Here is a 21,671-nt window from a genome sequence, read left to right on the forward strand (position 1 = left end):
TATTCTCACGTATAAAACCAATTTATATATCTTTATACATTCTGTAAAGGCACCAAGGTAAATTATCACCAAATAGGTTGTGCATTGTGTTAGAGATTGAAGGGTTGTTTATTAATGTGCCCTCAAACTTGTATAAAATGAGTAAATCTGGGTCATTTTAAATCGCAAGGGTACTGCTCACAGTAAAAAAAATTGAAAACCATCTTTGCACATATGAGATTAGGCATCTTTGGGTACAACTATACTTAATTTATTTACTGAATGTCTCTCTGGGGAATATAAGTGGGAGAAACAAAGGAGAGTGTGTTCAAACATAAATTCACTATCTATATAAGTAAATTAAATTCCCTATTATGTGTTCCTCAAGCTAATCTGGATTAATACATCTACTTTCAATGGTGAGTTCCCTCAACTAGAGCAAGTTATTATATGGAGCTTGTATGTTTCCGTAAAAGGAGCTAGTTAGTTCATGGTATATATTAATGTGGGTCTCTACAAGACTGAATTTAACTCCTGAGGTGATTAGTCTAGGATTTTCACTAAAAGGTATTGTGATTGTTCTGCTTGACCCAACTAATTGTGTAACAAAAAATTCTGTCATTCCCACTGGGAACTTTTCAGCACTGGAGGCTTCGGGCTCCACTGATCATTGGTGGTGGTGTTCTCTGCCTAGTATGATTAAGGTCTATCTATATATTTGCTTTTTTTAAAATACATTTTGTAAAGATGTGCAATGCTTTTTACTCTCTCTTTTGTGTTTTACTTTTAAGGTCTTACAGTATTACCATACGTGAACTCAAATGGGAATTCAACAGCCGAACCAGAAACCAAAAGTATACATTGTCCTGAGTATACCGAGAACTGCACAGGTAATACAATGCTTGGTGTATCATTTTACATTTTAAAGTAATTTAATGAATATATACACATTTCTATAACAATTTCAGTTCTTCAGCACCAAGACAGAATTCACACTGCAGCTCCATCCGCTTCCAATGAAGTCATCAATCAAGATGATTTTTGGCCTGTCAAAGCCTTCTCATAAAGAAGCATTGAGGACACATGGCTCAAGTGTGACAGTTGTTGCTTTCTCCTAATCAAATTCCTTCCTATGAGAACACACACAGCAACCAGAATCCGCATACTTTAGTGTTGCCAGAACAATTTAATTTCAATTCTTCTGAATTCTTTATTGTGTCAGTCAGTGCTTGAAAGTGTAGCCCAGAATACATTTAATACGATCATTTGTATGTATGTTTCTTCCGATTTTAGCTGCTTTGCAAATATTGAAGGATTTGATTTTTTTTAGCAGAATCCATTTTTTGACATGTTTATGGTCACATCACATGATTGTTAACATAACTTGCAAAAAATTAATGTAAGATACATTCATGTTTTTTGTTGTTGCTGTAATGTATCTTTATTATTCACTGCTCTAAATGCGTATTTTACTTTACAACTACAGAGATTTCACCTTCAAAATGGAAAAGTCATTTTTCCCGATGTCCGAAGACATACCGACATTACTGTGTTAAAGGAAAATGCCGTTATGTCACCTCCGAGAAAACACCAGCTTGTATGTAAGTGTCCTTGTGAAAACTCTGCACTAGGTTCATGCTATAAAAAACCCAACATTATTATATGTAGGATCTGTTGCTATGTTGGTTTACATTTAGATGATAATTAGAGTGAAGGAGTATCCATTCCTCAGCTTCTTTACTAGTACGGGACAGGGTAAAATTTACCATATTCTGGCACATAGCCAAGAAATTATGATATATATTGAATAACTCAACTGAAAGAGTCTAACTAAATAGAAAATATTTCATTCAAGAAATTAAAATTCGGAGTAAAAAGTATACTTTTTATGTCTTTTTTTTTCAGATGTGAATCAGGTTATACTGGATCAAGATGCGAATACCTAGATTTATTTTACTTGAAAGGAGACAGAGGACAAATGGTTGTAATTGGACTGATAGCTGCTATGGTGACACTCATTATACTGGTTATTTGCATATGCATCTGTTCTCAGTAAGTAGCAAAGCTAATATGCCTAAACAGATCATCCAAAGTCAGGAAATATGAAAGAGCGTGATTTTGTACTGCTGTGAATTCTGTTCAGCTAATTGGTCTGTGTATCCAAGACTGCACATTTTAAAGAAGCTAATATGGCAGAGAGGGATGAACCTTTAAAAGAGGGATGAACCTTTAAAAATCCACACACAGTGTGACTTACTAAAGTGAGACTTGCTTTTTAAATTTCACATGAATGGCCAAAATAGCAAAATTGAAAATGGATTAAACTTGGAAGATATTTTTGGACTACTTGGGCTTGAATTATAAAATTATCTTTGAATTCAACTGGGACTCCTATCGGTTTTCACTTTAGTATTTAACCCTGTTTGATTCTAACTGTAACTGTAAGGGATGTATTTTGAGCTTCTTTCCTGGAGATAAGTCTACTTTTTTCAACTGCATGAAAGCTCAAACTTGCTGAGTTGCCAGAGAGTTTCACATTACATGTTTAAAATCTGGAGTCTTGGTGTTCATATTGACGATCTAGCTCATTTTCTGTAAAACATGATGCAGATGTTGCTAAGTTCTCCTGTTAATTGTAGACTCAAGATGCAGGTGACTAGGTCAGCGAGAACCAGTAAAAACATCAATAACATGGCTTACAACGACCAGAAGGGCTCACAAATGTGGTCATTATAAAACATGTTCTTTAATTTGGCCCTCAAAGATTATCCCTAGTGAGATGTTTGAAAACAATGCTTGTGCAAATAGCATCTCTAGATTTGTAGTCTACAATATATTAGATAAAGCTTACCAACTTCTCTGTGTTCTACAGCATGTTCTACAGCATATGAATCCAGTCTCCAGTTTGAAGATTGAGATTAACATCTGGAAGCATGTAGTTGAAAAATAAAATAGGCTTAGCTTGAGACCGGAAGACCAAATAAATCACTTTTACTGCTGGAATCCAAGTCAATTTTGCTTTGAAAACTCAGTTCCACAAACTGTGGCAACACATTAATAAAGGGATCTGTTTCCTATTCACCATTTATATTGTATATATGTGCACAAAGTGATAATGACCAGCCTTAAAGCTTAAATTGCAGTTATTTTTTAAATGATTTAAAATAAAATATTATATTTTTACATTATCCAGCATGCTGCTGTGACTAGATACTTTCGTCACTCTAGAAGTTTAGGGGAGATGTAGTCCAAAACAACTAGAAGGCCAAAGATTGTCTGCCCCTGTGCTAGACAGTCCCATTTAATAACTACTTTGTATCTTTCACTGAACTTGATGGACTCAAGTCTCTTTTAAGCTATGTAACTATGTAACTTTATAGTAATAGCCTTCAGCAATGTGGTATCCTGAGCCTTGTTTCTCTAGAAATGAACAATCGTTTGGGGACATCCAGTGGAGGTTCTTCATATTACAGTGAAGACTACAGCACCCTATTGAATTATGCAATTTTCTGCTGAGACAAAAAGCTAAACTATGACTATAATAGGGAGATTAGGAAACATCTGGAACTTTAGAAATACAGTTAGTAATTTTATTTTTAATAACTTTGTATATGCCACCTTTGAGCATACATTTGAGCTTTTTCATGTTATTATTAAATTAATACTAGTTATGTTTCAATTTAATTTCCCATCTTACGAATTGTTGTTTATTAAGAAACAAATGTTTATTTCTCAAACCTTTTTTAGATTTTATTCATATTAAATTATGTTTGATATATAAATATTTTATGTGAAATAAAAGCCATGTTTATCATGAACAATATGATATATAATAACAGATATTTAATGTAAATTCCTGGCTTTGTTTACATTTCTTTTTATCAGAACGTGTACAATTGCCTCTTTCCTTAAGGGTTAATGTACTCAATAATTATCAGAAATTATGTTTATTAGCATTTTAAGTTCCTATGGCGTAACCTTGATATCTTATACATGAGAATTATAACAAATATTAAGCCTTTGACAGAATTATTTTTATTTTAATAGCCACTGCAGAAAAGTACACAGACGAAAAATGAAAGCTAAGGAAATTGGCAATATTGATAATGAATGTACAGTAAGAATGGAAGAAACCCATTTAGCCTAAAGGTAAATTACAAAAGTTTACAGACTCTATAATCATGATTTATTGCTCAAACATATATCTCTCAAATTCTACTTTTCCAACTTCATTTATACTTTTGGAAAAAAAAGGACTTCTAAGATCCAACACTGACCTACTATTCCTCCGGACACACATGCAGGTGTTGACAACATTTAAAACAGAATTTAGAATGAGCAGACAAAATTTAATAATCCACCCCTGTTAGCCCCTGCTCAAGTCTCAGATATTTTACTTATGTGTGCCATTACAGTGTAATTTGCCTATCAGACTGACTCCATCTACAAGAATGTGACGCAAACCCCACTGCTTATTTTGTTTAGAGGGAGGTAACCACAACTTACTGACAAGCCCAACGGGGATGAAATGATCATCAATGTTTGTTGTATCTCTTGTTCATAGAGTCCTTGCTGGCATTTTTGTTTTGGACCGTCCCTGAGGTTGGAATAAGTCTGTTACGCAAATTGTATAGATTTTCTCTGTAATGGCACAAATGAACTATTACTTGTTTGAGGCCCGAGGGGGGACTCTCTAAAAATATTAAGCTTTTTCCATAATCAATTTTTTCATAAAATCTGTTTTGACGTATTTTTTAAATGTATCATCTCCTTCAGTGTTCTATCTCTAATGAATATGTTAACTTGACCAGTAACATGGTATGGTAGTGATGATAAACCATTGAGTCTTGGTACCAGTCAGTAATATGGTGCAGTATTTTTTAGCTGATAGCATGCACCAACCCTATAGCTCTGTTAGGCTTGTACAATCTATTCTGAGTGATTTTGTGGCTGCTCCGTCTAGTTTTTCTTCATATAATTTTAGTAATTCTTTATCATTTACACAGGTTATGATGAAGTTACCTGCGGGCAGGTTAAATGCTGCTGTTACAGAAAAGGATAAGCTCACTTTCCAGTAGACGTGGAGAAGTATACTGATGTTTCAGACTGCAATATTTAAAGAATTGAACAAGAATTGCAGCTTTTAGGCCTAAATAGATTGGCTTAAAAAATAACCAAGTTTGAGATTTCTACCGGTTTGGATATTTTTCTTGTAAATTGCAATTATTTTCCTATGTCAATTATTTTTATTGAGAAATGCTTGAACATGATACATGAAGAAAATACAAAAATGTCATACAGCCCAACCATATCATCCCATGATTAACAGAAACCCTTAACAAAAATGATGAACCAGGTGATCAACATCACAGTTTTACAATGTTTTGCAGTCTACATTTTTAAGTTTTAATTTCCCACGATTTCAGGTTTAGTAGATAAACCCCAGTCACGTGTTTGCTGACTTCTGAATTAACAATAGTTTTGCCATTGATTAAAAAAGTACATTAATCAATAGAACATAGAATAGTGTACTGAAGATATATTTAAATGCAGAAAATGGGCAATGTTTGAAAAGGGAAGTGTTCATAATGGAAATCAATAGTTTTGGCTGGAACTCTTTATTTGTTTCCATTGTAATTTCTACACTGTTATTACATTGCTTGTTTTGTGTGACTCATTTATAAATATCTTAAGTCAGAGTTATTGATATTGGTAATACAAGTTCAACTCAAAGATTCATTCAAGGGGTATTCTAAGTACCATAGTCACAGTAACTTATTGTATTGTAAATGATGCAATGGGTATGCTGGCTCTGACCTCCATGATTGTGTCAAAGCATTTTGATAAAATATGGAGTTCTTCTTCAGCCTCTAGACAGGCTTCCAACATGCCTTTCATGTTAGCCCATCTGTTTTAGGTAGCAATTATAGGCTAAAACATGTGGGTGAGCCCTCCCTTGGTGCTCTTAGTCTATCATTGCCAAGCAAATTTGGACAAGCTAATGAAGAAGTAAGAGTCCCTTTTCTAGACGCAGGGAGAGGTACTCTTTTTTTTTATATCCAACCACTCCAAAATGGATTGACACAAACAAAGGAAAATTAGCCCACAGACTGTTTGTATCATAATTATAATGAATATGCACCCTTTTTTTTGCCAAAAACTATTTTTGGAAAGGTTGTTATGGGATAAAAATAAACTCAGAACAGAAGGAAAGGCCCCTGATTGGTGGTGCCTCTTCCTGCTCTGCGAATTGTCTGCCTTCTGCTTTTACTGGCAGCATATTAGCATAAGAAACAAAAACTTGAAGTTGAGTATCTATTTTGATCTATTTTTACCTTAATTTGAATTATTTTTGCCATTATCTGTGCGAAAGAATATCAAAAATGAACACCATACTAATAAAAAACAAACTAAGTCTATATCTACATTAAGTCCCAAGGGTGAAATGCGCATACTTCTTGGATGTCTGTGAGTGCAATCATTACAGCAGCGACCTTATTTTCATTTACAGTGTTGCACTATTGGTAGAATAGTAATCCAGGCACTCCAAAATGTTCCAAAGAATAGGCAATTTTATTGGATCCAAGAACGAAAATGCAAGGTTTCGACCCCTTAGGGCCTTTGTCAAGCTTGACAAAGGCCCTAAGGGGTCGAAACGTTGCATATTGGTTCTTGGGTCCAATAAAATTGCCTATTCTTTGGAACATTTTGGAGTGCCTGGATTACTTTTCTACTAATATATGCTATATTTGGTCTCTTTGGTACTGGGACTGATCCAAGAGCACCTTAGGATTCCAGGGTGAAGGGCTGAGTGCAGTTCCACAACTTGTCTATCAGTGTTGCACTGTGTCCGGTTTCTGTTTATTTTTTTTAGATATACGACTGTATCCCACTTGTCTTTCCAGTTATGAATAGTTTTATTTATGACATGAAGTTAACGGCTTGTGCAATGAAATACTATCTGCTGGCATTTCATGAAAATACTCACTACTGGGTCTGCCAATCATTTTCATTACCGGCATTACATGTTGCACTCTCTTACAGAAAGCTAAAGAATACACAAAACTGTGTCATTTATTTTTCTTATTTCCTCTTTTTTACATAATCCAATCTCAAATGCATAGACACACCATTGCTGGGTAGAGTTTTACTTTTATACATGGTTTTATCAAAATTGTTAAAGAACAGTTAATATTTGTATTTAAAATATATATGACAAAATGGGGCTATTTATCAGTGTTCAAGCGTTTTGTTCTAAAATGTATTCTAAATTACTAAAATTGAGGAAAACAACATGGAAACCAGTGGAAGCAGCAGGGGTGACTCCTCCATTTTGAAATTTTAAAAACACTTTTTAGAATATAACATTTTGATATATTATCCGATCGATGTCACTAAGTGACACCGGATTGAAAAATCAAGCATGATAGAGGGATAATATAAAAATCGATAATGGAATTTTTGTTGTATATTTAAAGGTCCCTCTATAAAATGTTGAGGAGTAATGTCAGTGCATTAAACATGTCCAAAATTGTATCTTGTTTCGTTTGTTCTATTGTTTTAAATTGTGGTGGTTTTGACTGGAAACATTGCATGGCCAGTCAGCATTGTTATCATTTGGAGTGCGAAAAACCGAAGTCTGAAACATCAGTTATATAAGTTAAAATGCATTTTACAGATTTGCAAGGCTGATGATACTCTCTTGTTAAGAACAAATTAGCAGATACATGGTAAACCTTAATCTGCAATCTGCGTTTTCATAATGCTTGGCACATATCCACAAAATGTAATAACTATGTTGTCTATTATATGTTAATGCCAATAATAATAATGTGCCCATTATTTGATACAATAATTAATAAAGATTCATTGAAGGGGAATTGTCACATCCCATTTTTTTTTATATATAATTTTTTACTTATCCCCAATTATTAACAAATATATATTTGTGATGTGTGGAAAAATGAAGTGAAGTGTAGAAATGTGTAACTCTTTAACTTGCAACTGGATGCCTCCATCTTAGCTCCCTGTAAATAAATCATTGTTATAAGCTCTGTCCTTTGCATCTGGCAGTTTGCATAGAAAAATTGTTCTTTGACATTTACTAAAACAACCAAGTAGCAAAGCAGAGGTAAAAATAGAAAATACTAAAATAAATAAAGTATTAAGAGCCAAGTAGCAAATCTGAGGTAAAAATAGAAAATACTAAATATATATCTCCAGTAATCTCCAATTTTGTTAATCTAAATTTTGCAACTATGTTGCTTATTCAGTACTATTAGAGAATAGTTTTAAAAAGCACACACAATAATAATAATAATGATAATAATAATACGTTCATGGTACTTTTTTTTCTTTTAATTATTGTATGGTTAATTCATATGTACACAAATAATATAATATACTGTTGTGTGTATGGACCATGTTTTGACAAAGAGGACACATTTGAGTATGAGGGAGGACACTCAACCCCAGGTTTGTGAGTCATACACCAGTCTGAATCCTTCCTTAAGACAGGCAAGTCAGTTAATGCTTTTTTTTTAGGATAGACCGGCTATTTAGGGATGGATTTCTTGAAATCCAGGAGTTTGCGCAGGCATCAATACCTGGCGTTAAGCACTTAAGAGTATGGAATATATGCGTCCTACTGCTATATTATTTGCATTATCATATTATGTTACTAGTGGATGGTAGGCTATTTAATTAATAATGGAACTCTGTATTCATAAGTTATTTGGTATAAAACAAATTAAACTTGTAAGCTTGAATGCTGTACATGTATTCTTAAACCTATATTGAATTTATAATCTTAGTAATATTTGTGCAACATATTTTTGTAGAACAAATTTTAAAATATTTTAATAAACTTTTTTTAAAAAACATTTGAAAGTATATCATTCATTTAGTTAAAATCATCAAATGCATTCTATAGTTTGGTATTACAAACCATTTCGGGGACAAAACATAAGGATATGACATAGCAACAACAAACAATGATAATGTGTAGTATATTTTTTCTCTTTTGCATAAACACACACATACACAGCCCATATAAATGTACATATGTTAAGTATGATGTGCTGACATTTTTCCTCTGCAAGCCCTTAAAAAAACAAAACAGTTTATTCCTAAACCAGGAGATACCAGAAAGCAGTTTCCCAACTGTTTCCTTGGCATTTAGTTTTAGGGGGTTAAAGAGATATGCTAAGCACCAAAACAACTTTAGCTTTAGGAAGCAGTGTTGATGTATAGATCATGATCCTTCACTGTACATGCTCACTTCTCTGACATTTAAGGGTTAAATCACTTTTGTTTCAGTGTGTTCATGCCACCCTAGTCACACCTCCCATGCCTGCATGAAAAAAAAGTTTACTTTTTTATCAGTACAGTATGTTTACTTTTGACGTTTTTATCTCCTGCTCTGTTAATTGAACCTTAATCAAACACATGATGCTCCTGTGGAGTGGTATAGCAAGAAGTTAACAGAACAGGAGATATGGAATTCTTTATTAAACAGAATGTGTGAAAAAAAGTTGGGGAAGCTACTTAGAGTTACCTTACTTATGTCCAGCCAGCACTAACGATGGCTTTGGGTATAGCCTTTAATATATTTAAATATATAAGGAAATCCAATTCTGTATCTACAGAGTTAGAAAGTCTAGTGTGAATTAAAATGTAAAAGATAGAAACATAGTATGTACAAGATATCCCACAACAAAAACAAATAAACACAACCCCCCTACCAAAGAATTGTGATAGATCCCCTTAAATGTTAAAGATTAAAAATGGTTCAGCTCTCTATTCAAGAAGCTTTACTCATGTATTGCTCAAAGAGAGATTACCATTTGCATTTACAAAGAGAAAGGTGGGTCACTTACGGTAATTACCACAGACAAATATCAGTACAGAAAATGTCACTGGTATCATGTAAAATGCAAATCTTCTAGATATAGCTAGAGTATGTTATTATAATCTCCTCATGATCTTCAAGCTAGCCCATATATTGAATCTCTACGGCAAATTAATTTTTCTATAGGATTCTAAGGTAGATTCGCTTCTTAAATTATATGAAAGGACATACATACATACATACACCTCAGTCACCTGGAAATAGTCTGGAATCTATGCAAAATCACAACAAAAATTTCCTTATAGCAACAAAAGGTTATAATCGACTAGGTATCACTGTACATAAGTCACAGATATAATCTAAGATCCAAATGTGAAGAAATTGAGGAAATATCAAGTAATGCCCTAGTCTTCAGGTCTAAACCTGGAGACCTACTCAAAAACAGGATCCTTTATCTCTAATCAAATAACATTACATATAACTCAGTGTAGAGGTATATTTCCTGGGACCTACTGAATACTAGTATACTAATTTCCATGCAGAGAGAACATAGAGAAAAAGGGTCCTCAGTCTTCAGGTATAGACCTGGGACCTACTTAAAGGGAAACTCCAGTGCCAGGAAAACAATCTGTTTTCCTGGCACTGCAGGTCCCCTCTCCCTCCCACCTCCCATCCCATGTTGCTGAGAGGGTGGAAACCCCTTCAGTAACTTACCTGAGGCAGCGATGATGTCCCTCGTTGCTGCTTCCTTCTCCACCGCCACTCCTCCTGTGCATTGCGTCGGCCGGTGGGCGAGACTGATCCTGCTCACCGGCCGGGTAGACCTAATGGGCATGCGCATTAGCACTCCCCATAGGAAAGCATTTCAATGCTTTCCTATGGGGAAATGAGTGACGCTGGAGGTCCTCACACAGCATGAGGATGTCCAGTGACGCTCTAGCACAGGTTTCCTGTGCTAGAAACCAGGAAGTGACCTCTAGTGGTAAACAGCCACTAGAGGTGGAGTTAACCCTGCAATGTAATTATTGCAGTTTATAAAAACTGCAATAATTACACTTGCACGGTTAAGGGTAGTGTGAGTTGGCACCCAGACCACTCCAATGGGCAGAAGCGGTCTGGGTGCCTGGAGTGTCCATTTAAACACAGTATCCTCATGCCTAATCACATGACATCACAGTTACCTAAGACTCCAGGTGTATTCCCTGGGACCTACTTTACCATAGGATTAGTGATGTCGCGAGCATAAAATTTTCGGTTCGCGAACCCGCGAATGCGAACTTCCGCAAATGTTCGCGAACCGGGCGAACCGGGCGAACCGCCATAGACTTCAATAGGCAGGCAAATTTTAAAACCCACAGGGACTCTTTCTGGCCACAATAGTGGTTGAAGGGGGGGGGGGGAGGAGACATATTCTCCTTCCCCCCCTGGCCCCCACCCCTGGGTGGTGGGTGGGGGCCATAAAGATAATGAGGGGGGACCTACTGTCCTCCCCCTCTCCGGCCCCCACCCCTGGGCGGCGGGTGGGGGCCATAATGATAATGAGGGGGGGGGGACCTACTGTCCTCCCCCCCCGGCCCCCACCCCTGGGCGGCGGGTGGGGGCCATAAAGATAATGAGGGGGGGACCTACTGTCCTCCCCCTCTCTGGCCCCCACCCCTGGGCGGCGGGTGGGGGCCATAATGGTAATGAGGGGGGCGGAACCTACTGTCCTCCCCACCCGGCCCCCACCCCTGGGCGGCGGGTGGGGGCCATAAAGATAATGAGGGGGACACCTACTGTCCTCCCCCTCTCCGGCCACAACCCCTGAGCGGTGGGTGGGGGCCCTAAAATTAACAATAAGAAGGGACCTACTACATAATAACCGACGCAATAAAAAAAAAAAAAAAACGAGCGCAAAAATAAATCCATCTTCACCCATGGAGGGCTCCGCGCAGACTGAGCTCTGCAGGGCGGGGGAAGGCTTATAAAGCCTTGCCACGCCCTGCAATTAGGCTAAGAACACTGGTTTAAGCCAATCAGAGTGCTCTTTGTCATTTTACACAGCGTGGGAAAATTTCAAAGAACTTTCCCACGCTGTGTAAAATGACACAGAGCACTGTGATTGGATGGCTTGAAATCCATCCAATCACAGTGCTCTGTGTCATTTTACACAGCGTGGGAAAATGTAACTTTCCCACGCTGTGTAAAATGACACAGAGCACTGTGATTGGATGGATTTCAAGCCCACCCTTATTGTTATTTTTAGGGCCCCCACCCACTGCTCAGGGGTGGGGGCCAGAGGGGGACAATAGGTCCCCCCTTATTGTTAATTTTAGGGCCCCCACCGACCACTCAGGGGTGGGGGCCGGGGGGGGACAACAGGTCCCCCCTTATTGTTATTTTTAGGGCCCCCACCCACCGCTCAGGGGTGGGGGCCGGGGAGGACAATAGGTTTCCCCCTTATTGTTTTATTTTAGGGCCGCCACCCACCGCTCAGGGGTGGGGGCCGGGGGGGACAATAGGTCCCCCCCTTATTGTTAATTTTAGGGCCCCCACCCACCGCTCAGGGGTGGGGGCCAGGGGGGGGGGACAGTAGGTCCCCCCCTTATTGTTAATTTTAGGGCCCCTACCCACCGCTCAGGGGTGGGGGCTGGGGGGGACAGTAGGTCCCACCCTTATTGTTACTTTTAGGGCCCTCACCCACCGCTCAGGGGTGGGGGCCGGGGGGGGACGACAGTAGGTCCCCCTTATTGTTAATTTTAGGGCCCCCACCCACCGCTCAGGGGTGGGGGCCGGGTGGGGGGCATTAGGTCCCCCATTATTATTATTTTTAGTGCCCCCACCCACCGCTCAGGGGTGGGGGCCGGGGGGGACAGTAGGTTCCCCCCTTATTGTCATTTTTAGGGCCCCCACCCACCGCTCATTCCAAAGAACTTTCCCAAAATTCGAAAGAACTTTCCCACGCTGTGCAAAATTACACAGAGCACTGTAATTGGATGGCTTGAAATCCATCCAATCACAGTGCTCTGTGTCATTTTCCACAGCGTGGGAAAGTTAAATTTTCCCATGCTGTGTAAAATGACACAGAGCACTGTGATTGGATGGATTTCAAGCCATCCAATCACAGTGCTCTGTGTCATTTTACACAGCGTGGAAAGTTCTTTGGAATTTTCCCACGCTGTGTAAAATGACAAAGAGCACTCTGATTGGCTTAAACCAGCCAATCAGAGTGTTCTTAGCCTAATTGCAGGGCGTGGCAAGGCTTTATAAGCCTTCCCCCACCCTGCAGAGCTCAGACTGCGCGGAGCCCTCCCTGGGTGAAGATGGATTTTTTTTTTTTTTTTTAATTGCGTCGGTTATTATGGTTTTTTATTTGGCCTTTTTTGGGGCTGAAAAAAGAAGATTTTAGAAGAAAGAAAACATCGAATGGTAAGTTGTTTTTATCTAATTTTTTTACAGGTTTTTAGTTAAAGGTGTCCCCCCTCCTTATTTTTAGGGTGAGGGGGGTGGGTATGGGGATATTTTTTTTTTGCGGGGGAGGGGTGACTAGGGTCCCCCCCCTTTGTATTTAGGGCCCCCACACACCGCTCAGGGGTGGGGGCCGGGGAGGACAATAGGTGCACCCCTTATTGTTATTTTTAGGGCCCCCACCCACCGCTCAGGGGTGGGGGCTGCGGGGGGACAGTAGGTCCCCCCTTATTGTTATTTTTAGGGCCCCCACCCACCGCTCAGGGGTGGGGGCTGAGGGGGGACAGTAGGTCCCCCCTTATTGTTATTTTTAGGGCCGCCACACACCGCTCAGGGGTGGGGGCTGGGGGCACAGTAGGTCCCCCATTATTGTTTTTTTTAGGGCCCCCACCCGCTGCTCAGGGGTGGGGGCCGGGAGGGAGGACAATAGGCCCCCCCTTTTGGTATTAAGGGCCCCCACCTGCCGCTCAGGGGTGGGGGCCGGGGGGGAGGACAATAGGTCCCCACCCCACAGGCTGCTCACTGTTTAATAGACACGCCCCTACTCGCAGTATTGCGAGTAGGGGCACAATTTACTAATACTAAGTAATTTTTACTTAGCATTAGTAAATTTGGCCACAAACCCCCCCAAAAAATAGGGGGTGGACCGAACATCGCATATGTTCGACGTCCGTGGCGAACACGAACACGCTATGTTCGCCAGGAACTATTCGCCATCGAACCGTTCGGGACATCACTACATAGGATCCTAGTTGCTAATGTAATAGCACTATTGAAATAGCTGCCTGTTATTTAAGGGGGAATGGCAATAAACAAAAATACAATTTCTAAAGAAAGAGACAAAGAAACGCCCAATGCGCATTTTGGTACCGCAGCTGTGTACCTTCATCAGGGTGTAAATGAGAACTGCATGCCTGTATCTCAATGTATAGCCATCCCTTCAAAACACCACCCACTGTTCTAGCCAATAATTCACCTGGAGCACAGGTGTTTATAGTCTTACTTTAATGAATCCAGAATTACTACCCCACAAGTACCCCACACAGTGAAATCTGAGGGTGTAGATTCTATAAAGAAGATCCACCTCCCAAGTCTGAGGGGAGCGTTGGCTCCAACCACACTTCACACAATTACGAAATGCATGTCAGACATTTCTTTATCTCTTTCTTTAGCACTAATAGGGTGTAATTCTAGAAATGTAATTTTTGTTTATTGCCATTTGTTTATTGCCATTCCCCACTTTAATAACAGACAGTTATTTCAATAGTAACTATGTGTTATTCCATTAGCAACATGAATCCCAGGTAAAACACCTGGAGACTGAGGTAACTGTGTTGCCATATGATTAGGTAATAGACTCTGTGTTTAAGTAGGTATAATGTATACCTGCAGACTAAGGTAAGACCTTTGGTAGGAGAGATGAAATAATTAAGTAGAAGGCCAGAGCAATTGAGTGCCATCTTCCAGAGTTTGGAGTTAAGCAGTTTGTTAGCAGGTTAATTTGTTAAAGTAAGGTGGCACCCAGGACCTCTTCACACCATAACAACTTCATTGCAATTACATTGTTATTTTGGCCCGAATGGTCGTTTAAGGCTGGTTTTAAATAATTTAAAAGAATTAGGGTTTGAGTTGGGAGAATTAGGATCATTGGAATAGTGTTACAAAAATTAGGGTTTGGAAATTTGGTGTTAGAGTCTGTATAATAATAAGAATTATAGTGTCAAAATACCAGAGTATTGCAGTATGCAATGATACATTTTTTTATTGTACCTACATCATATTTCAAAGGCAAGCTTTCGGGAGTTTTCCGCTCTTCCTCTGGTCTGAAGTAATACTGATCAATCTAATAGAGTTTAAAACAACTGATGTTAGAGATGGTGAGGGAGGGCAGTGAGTGGGGTGTCATAAATAGCAGAAGATGTGCCTGAAAGTGAAAGGTGCATGTTGGCTGAGAATAGCCAGAAAAAGTAAATAAACAGAGGATAATAGTGTTATACAAATTAAGGTTAGATGGTTTAATTTAAGGGTTAGGTGTATTAGTCTTAGATTTAGCCGAATTGGGTTTAGGATTAGAAAATGTAAGGTTCAGTGGTTTTGTTTAAAAAAAACACAAAAAAAACATTAACACATTAGGAGATCATAATTAGTGTCTCTCTCCTTTCCTACTGTAATTGTAGTGTGAGTAGGCAAAAGTATGCTATTTTAATAGACTGTTAGCAATTGTCTCTGCCAAGTCTGCCATGCGTCTCTTTGATGATGCCACTCTTTAATGCTATAAAACAATGCTGATCCCAACATGATGGCTGGCATCAGAGATATCACCAGCCATCCATTGCAGAAGCTGTTTCAGTTCCCCACCAGTTTAGGTTGCTATAAAAAATAAATAAATTTATGAATGAATGAATTTTGTGTAAACATACACCTTTGAGATGTGTTTTTTTTATCAAACATGTTTTTTGTTTTCTTTAAATTATTAGTACTGCAGTTTCCCTCCCCTCTCCCCTCATAATGACCCTCTAATGCTGCGAGGCAGAGTTAAAAATAAACATAAACAGATTTATGGTTGTTTGCCCAAAAAATCTGATTAAATCCTATGGGACGTTGTGTGAATCACCCTCATTGGTTGTTTAACAGCCAACCGTTCTCCCCAATGTATTATTTTCGGGCAGTAAATATGCTAACCTAAAAGACTGGCTTGCCTACTGTGCTGTCATAGGTTGCTAGCCAATTTCACAAGAAATATTTCAGCCTGGTGCTTCTGCTGCACATTTTGTGAACTGTGTCTGGCAGCTCTCCTCCAGCTTTATGCTTTGAATACATCACTGCATCTCCCACTGCCATCTTTCATAAATCCATGCTTTGAAGTCCATCCTCCCTGACTCTCTCCCCTGCTAACATCTCTCTATTGCAGTCACATACAGGCAGGAGCTGAAAGCACTACGCGCCAGCCAGGTAGGATGTTGTCTGATAGTCTACATATAGAAATTGAACTAAACCATTTAGTAGTAACCTCAAATAGTAATGTTTTGCAGACTTTATTCCCATGATGCTCAGCCAGCCATTTAGTTGTGTCTTAAGAAAAATATTGTACTTTGAACTGGAGTGTTACTAGTAAAGCATAAGGGTCATAAAGCATAAAAATACATTTTTTAATAAAATGATAAAATATAAAAAAATAGCACTATGTAACACTGAAAGTAATAACCTTAATATATTATTGATATTAAATATATGTATTAGCACATTAAAGGAATACTTAAGGTAGTTTGGGTGTATAGAACATGCCCTGTGGTCTCACTGCTCAATTCTCTGCAATTCTCTTGCACAATCTTCCTAAACACTTCCTGTAAAGATACATTGCATATTTAAACTTCCTTTTTTATTCACAGGGCCCACTGAAAAGGGGGCCGGGCCAGATAGTGTGTGTTTTGTCATCCCCAATGACAAGCACGCCCCATCACAAAGTGAGCATGTTGGTTCAATGCTCTTCCAGGGCATGAGAAAAGGGCCCTGTATTTGTTCTGCACAGCGCAAGCAAATTTAATAACATGCTTGCGTTGTGTTTGCTTGAAACTTGTCTCAGGGGTTTCCATAATTGGGATACTCAATGTATCCCATTTATGGAGACACTATGTGTTTGCTTACATGGAATCTAGTGTGTGCATAGGGGATCCAGAGTGTGTATGTCAGAAATGTAGTGTGTGTGTAGGTGGTGCAGCATCTGTTTGTAGGGGATCTAGTGTGTGTTTGAAGGACCCAGAGTGATCTAGTGAGTGTGTGTGTATAGAGGATTCGGAGTGTATATAGAGATCTAGTGTGTGTATATCTGTAGATGATAAGGAATCTAGTGATTGTCTGGAATTTAATGTGTTTAGGGGTGCAGTATGTGTGTGAGGGTTTCTGTAGTATATATACATTTATGTCTGGAAGAATTGTGTGTGTGTGTGTGTGTGTGGTGCAGCGTGTTTGGGGGCTGCTGTGTGTATGTGTGATGTGTGCAGTGTGTGTGTGTAGGGTGTAGTGTGTATGTGTGAGGGATGTAGTGTGCATTTGTGAGGAGTATAGTTTGTGTGTGTGTGTGTGAGGGTGCTGTGTGTGTGGGGGGGTACAGTATGTGTGTGTGAGGGTGCTGTGTGTGTGAGGTGTGCAGTGTGTGGGTGCTGTGTGTTTGCATGCTGTGTGAGGGTGCCGTGTGTGTTAGGTTGCTATGTGTTAGGGTGCTGTGCAAGGGTGGTGTGTGTGTGTGGCGTGTGTTAGGGTGCTGTGTGTGAGGGTGGTGTGTGTGTGTGTTAGGGTGCTGTGTGAGGGTGATGTGTGTGTTTGTAAGGATTGTGTGTTGGGGGAGGCAAGTAAATTCCAATATCGATGTATTTAATTTTTTTTATAATAAAAAAAAAACACAGACATTATACCCACCCCCACCCCCGCCTCCCTTCTTACCTGTAGACTAGAAGGGGGGTGTGTCGTTCTGCCGACATCCATCCCTGGTGGTCCTCGTGGTAAGTGAACTCTAGCCTGTGGGGCTGAGTTCCCTCTCGCGAAACCCGGACCGCTGCCCTCTCTCCTCCCCTGCCTGCGGCCGCGTTTGACTGCATGTGGGCTGGTGAGGCAGATCTTGGATCTCTCCACCAGCCCTTCATGGTACACAGCGGGGCCGGGGCTCGAAAAACACCAGCCCTGCATAGACGGCCGGGGAGCATTTGCCCAGTTTGCCTGATGGCCAGTCCGGCCCTGGCATAAACAGAAACAAAAGTACTGTCAAGGTAAGAGATTCAGTCAACTTATCGTCCAAGTCAGTGGCTTCTTGCTTTAGGCAATTACCAACAAGGTGCAGAATATTTATTTATTTATTTATTCATTTAACAGTTCTTATTTTGCAGTCTTATCCAGAGCAAAAATTAACATAGGAAATTATACAAACGGGGCATATACGTAATTAGACACACTGAAACAAAAGGAGACTAGTATCCTGCCCACAAGCTTACTATCAACGTTGAAAATGTACATTGAGACTGAAGTTTGGTGGAAATAAATACAATGGTGTAACAGAAATTTAAATAATTATATATATACTTTTCATTCTGAAACACAGACAATAATACACTTGAATATTTGTCTACTGATCTCTATTCCTACTAGTTGCTCTTCATAATGATTTTTCTTTATTTTACTTTACTTACAATTACAGTATATGGAAATACTGACACCTGCTGGTTTAGTTGCAATCTACAGGTTAACATATCTACTTCATCCTTTAACCCCTTAAGGACGGCAAGTGTACTATGCTATCTTTGGGCACCCGGTCCTAAACGCTGGCGGGCGGCATAGTACGTCCCTGCCGTCCTGGCCACTTACCTGCTTTAAACTTTATTTAACCTTTCTACCGGCATCAGGGGAACTGCCTTGTATCCCAGGCAGTTCTGGGCTGATTCAGCTGCGGTTGATTCGGCCCTCCTGGGCCATGTGATCGCGATGATGTCGCGATCACAAGGACGGAATAGCAGTCCAAAGCTGTGCCTGCAGGGGGCCTGTCTGGAATGCCTGTAGAAAAGTTAAATAAAGTTTAAAAACAGTTTAAAAGTAATATATATATATATATATATATATATATATATATATATACCTAGATCATATATACAGTATCTCACAAACGTGAGTACACCCCTCACATTTTTGTAAATATTTTATTATATCTTTTCATGCGACAACACTGAAGAAATGACACACTGCTACAATGTAAAGTAGTAAGTGTCAGCCTGTATAACAGTGTAAATTTGCTGTCCCCTCAAAATTACTCAACACACAGCCAATAATGTCTAAACTGTTGGCAACAAACAGACCTTATTTATCATTGAATGGAGGGACAATGCCAGGGGACTTTAGGCACTATAACGAAATCAATGCTATTCGATGGTTATATTGCCTATAGTGTCAGTTTAAGTGGTTAATTGCCCTCCATACAAGAGTTTAGAAAAAATGTGTTTCCATAACATTACTTGAGTGTTATGCAAATTAACACACACAAAATGGGCACTTTTGTGCTCATGTGCACTAAAATCATGCTTTTTTTTCTGAATAAAATGTATTTATTAAATGCTGGGTGGGATTAACCTTGTACCAAGCTACTTTTTTTTTTTAAATTCATCTTTCCAAGCACTAGGTGATGCCATTGCTCTGGAAACATGTTTAATAGCTCATTTTTAAGGGAGGAAGAATGATTCATTTTTAAACAGTAAATTATGGAGAACTGCAATCTGTATTGCAAAACGCAGGCCAGTATAGTGGAGAGGGAACAAATACTGGATTCTTGGCTATGTGTCTTTATATTTTGCAATTCAGTATTCAATTCACCATTCCTATATTTGATATATTCTTAAATACTTAATTTCTCCAACCCTTTTCTCACCAGTTGGAATAATGCCCTAGTGGGTATTTTTCTTTAGGTTCCCCTGAAATTATGTTTAAAATACGTTTTTTAAGGACCTTAAAAAGGCTAAGCAACCGGTGCTGCTAGCATGCCCCCTTATAACGTCGCAAAAAGCCACAGCGAGGGACAATCAACAGCTTCTCAAAGAGAAGCTTTTGATTGGACCATTTAACCAGCTCAGAGCCCAATGGGTGCACTCTGAGTAACTAGGTAGAAGGAGGGAGGGATTGCGGGTGCCAAAAATAAAAAATAGCAGTGGGTAGGGAGGATGAAGGGCTGCAATCAGTGTGGGAGGACCTACACATGCTGCCCCTTGTTGGCTCAGACTACATATGTCGGCAGTGTACCGTGTGCACTGACAACAGATGGAAAATATACACAGAATTGATATCAGGCAGCATGGAACAAAGTTTCCGTGTCCTGGGGTTCAACTAGCCCCCGGCGCACAATGACATTTTTTTGGGGATGTGCAGTGTTTCAAGTTGAAACACTGCATATCCAGACTCCTACGACCAAGAACACTTCAAAAGCAGAAATGGTTACAATGGTTGGAGTAACCATTTAGTAACATAATTACACAGTAACAGCTCTCTCTGACACCCATTTAATTGCCCCTCGGCTTCCTCATAAATAATGTATAAGGCTCACTTATTGCATTATCAGCTGTCAATACTCCAACCTTATAGGTGATAGGTTGACTACTCTGGGGGTCAAGGTCTCACAGGTGTATCTCATGTATTTGATCCAGATTTGCTATTTTCATGTTTACAAAGGGCAAATATGGTTGAAATCTGGGCGTTTCAAATGAATAAATTAATTTCATCCCAATTGGCATCTGCTCTAAAATCAGCAATTCTCACATGTAAAGTCTATATAAATTATAGGATTCACAACATTTGACAAATCTTGTGGCGGTATAACCTCATGAAGATGTGTTATTACCTCCTAGGTTGTCCCTTCCCAGTTGTAAATAGCTCCAGAGTGATTATACCCTCCTGCACAGGATACCTCTCGCTCACCTAAACACTATTTGAGACTTAGTGAAGGGTGAAGAAGAACTGTTTTATTGGGTTAAGGCACAATGAATTTATACACAGGCCTTACTGATATGAGTTTGCTAACTCTAAATTAAATTATTAATCATATGATTATTTTAACTGATAAAGCACCATACAACCTAAACCCGCCCAGGTGCCTCTGTGTCTGGGAGATAATTAAGTCAGCTCTCGGTTAAACTAATTCTGTCCCTGATACAGAAAATATATGAAATACCCCAAAAACACATACAAAACAGTAAATCACCCCTACATGTAATACATCCGCCAAAGGTCTCTCTGGAGTGCCCATACTGTCCAAAAAGCACTCAGATAAGATATGGTTAGCCTGAATTAGGTGGATGTTGAAAGTTTCCGCAAAGCACGGATATCTACCGATCTGGCGCAGGGCTCCAGAGTGCTTGGTAGAGTTTTCTGATCACCTTAAGGCACTGTGCTTTCCATGAGTACCTGGAGCTACCCCAAATTCTTTATGTTCTTCAATGCCTCTCCACCTCCTCTGTTAACACTCCAAATAGCACCCTGATTGAAGGTCCCTGGACCATTCAAATTTATAGCGGACCGCGTCATCTCTGCTATCCACTTCAGAATTCCAGAGCAATATAGAGTCGCTCCAGGTCAGGTGCACCAAGTCTCAACACCCCTTGGAGTGACAAATAAGCAGTTCTGGATAACCAGGAAGAGGCGCTAGGCAGGAAGACATGGGTTGGATGATTAGTCCATAGTGATATAGTCCTTTTGGAGGAAGTGGAGGGTGGAGTAGACATGTACCCAATGTAGGTGACCGGAGGGTCCATCACACTTGTGAACAATGTCTGGATTTTGCAGTCCTAATGTCCCAGGACAGTCCCAAGAGCATTAGGACTTTAGTAAATAACCGTATTCTCATAACTGCTGCCAACCATGCAAAGGT

The 21,671-nt window shown here is 39.5% G+C and overlaps 1 protein-coding gene across 1 annotated transcript in view; it reads left to right on the top strand.

Moving 5' to 3' along the window:
* The window catches only part of BTC (betacellulin), a 74,253-nt gene extending 68,587 nt beyond the window's left edge, over positions 1–5,666 (top strand). The window contains exons 2-7 of the mRNA XM_063425297.1: positions 771–869; positions 1,466–1,580; positions 1,885–2,031; positions 4,027–4,128; positions 4,986–5,382; positions 5,415–5,666. Coding sequence (XP_063281367.1) covers positions 771–869; positions 1,466–1,580; positions 1,885–2,031; positions 4,027–4,126 — 461 coding nt within the window. The 3' untranslated portion in view covers positions 4,127–4,128; positions 4,986–5,382; positions 5,415–5,666. The remainder of the gene's footprint in view (positions 1–770; positions 870–1,465; positions 1,581–1,884; positions 2,032–4,026; positions 4,129–4,985; positions 5,383–5,414) is intronic.
* Positions 5,667–21,671: the final 16,005 nt, after the last annotated feature.

Source organism: Pelobates fuscus, chromosome 6 (assembly GCF_036172605.1).
Source record: "Pelobates fuscus isolate aPelFus1 chromosome 6, aPelFus1.pri, whole genome shotgun sequence".
In the NCBI taxonomy this organism is placed as follows: domain Eukaryota; kingdom Metazoa; phylum Chordata; class Amphibia; order Anura; family Pelobatidae; genus Pelobates; species Pelobates fuscus.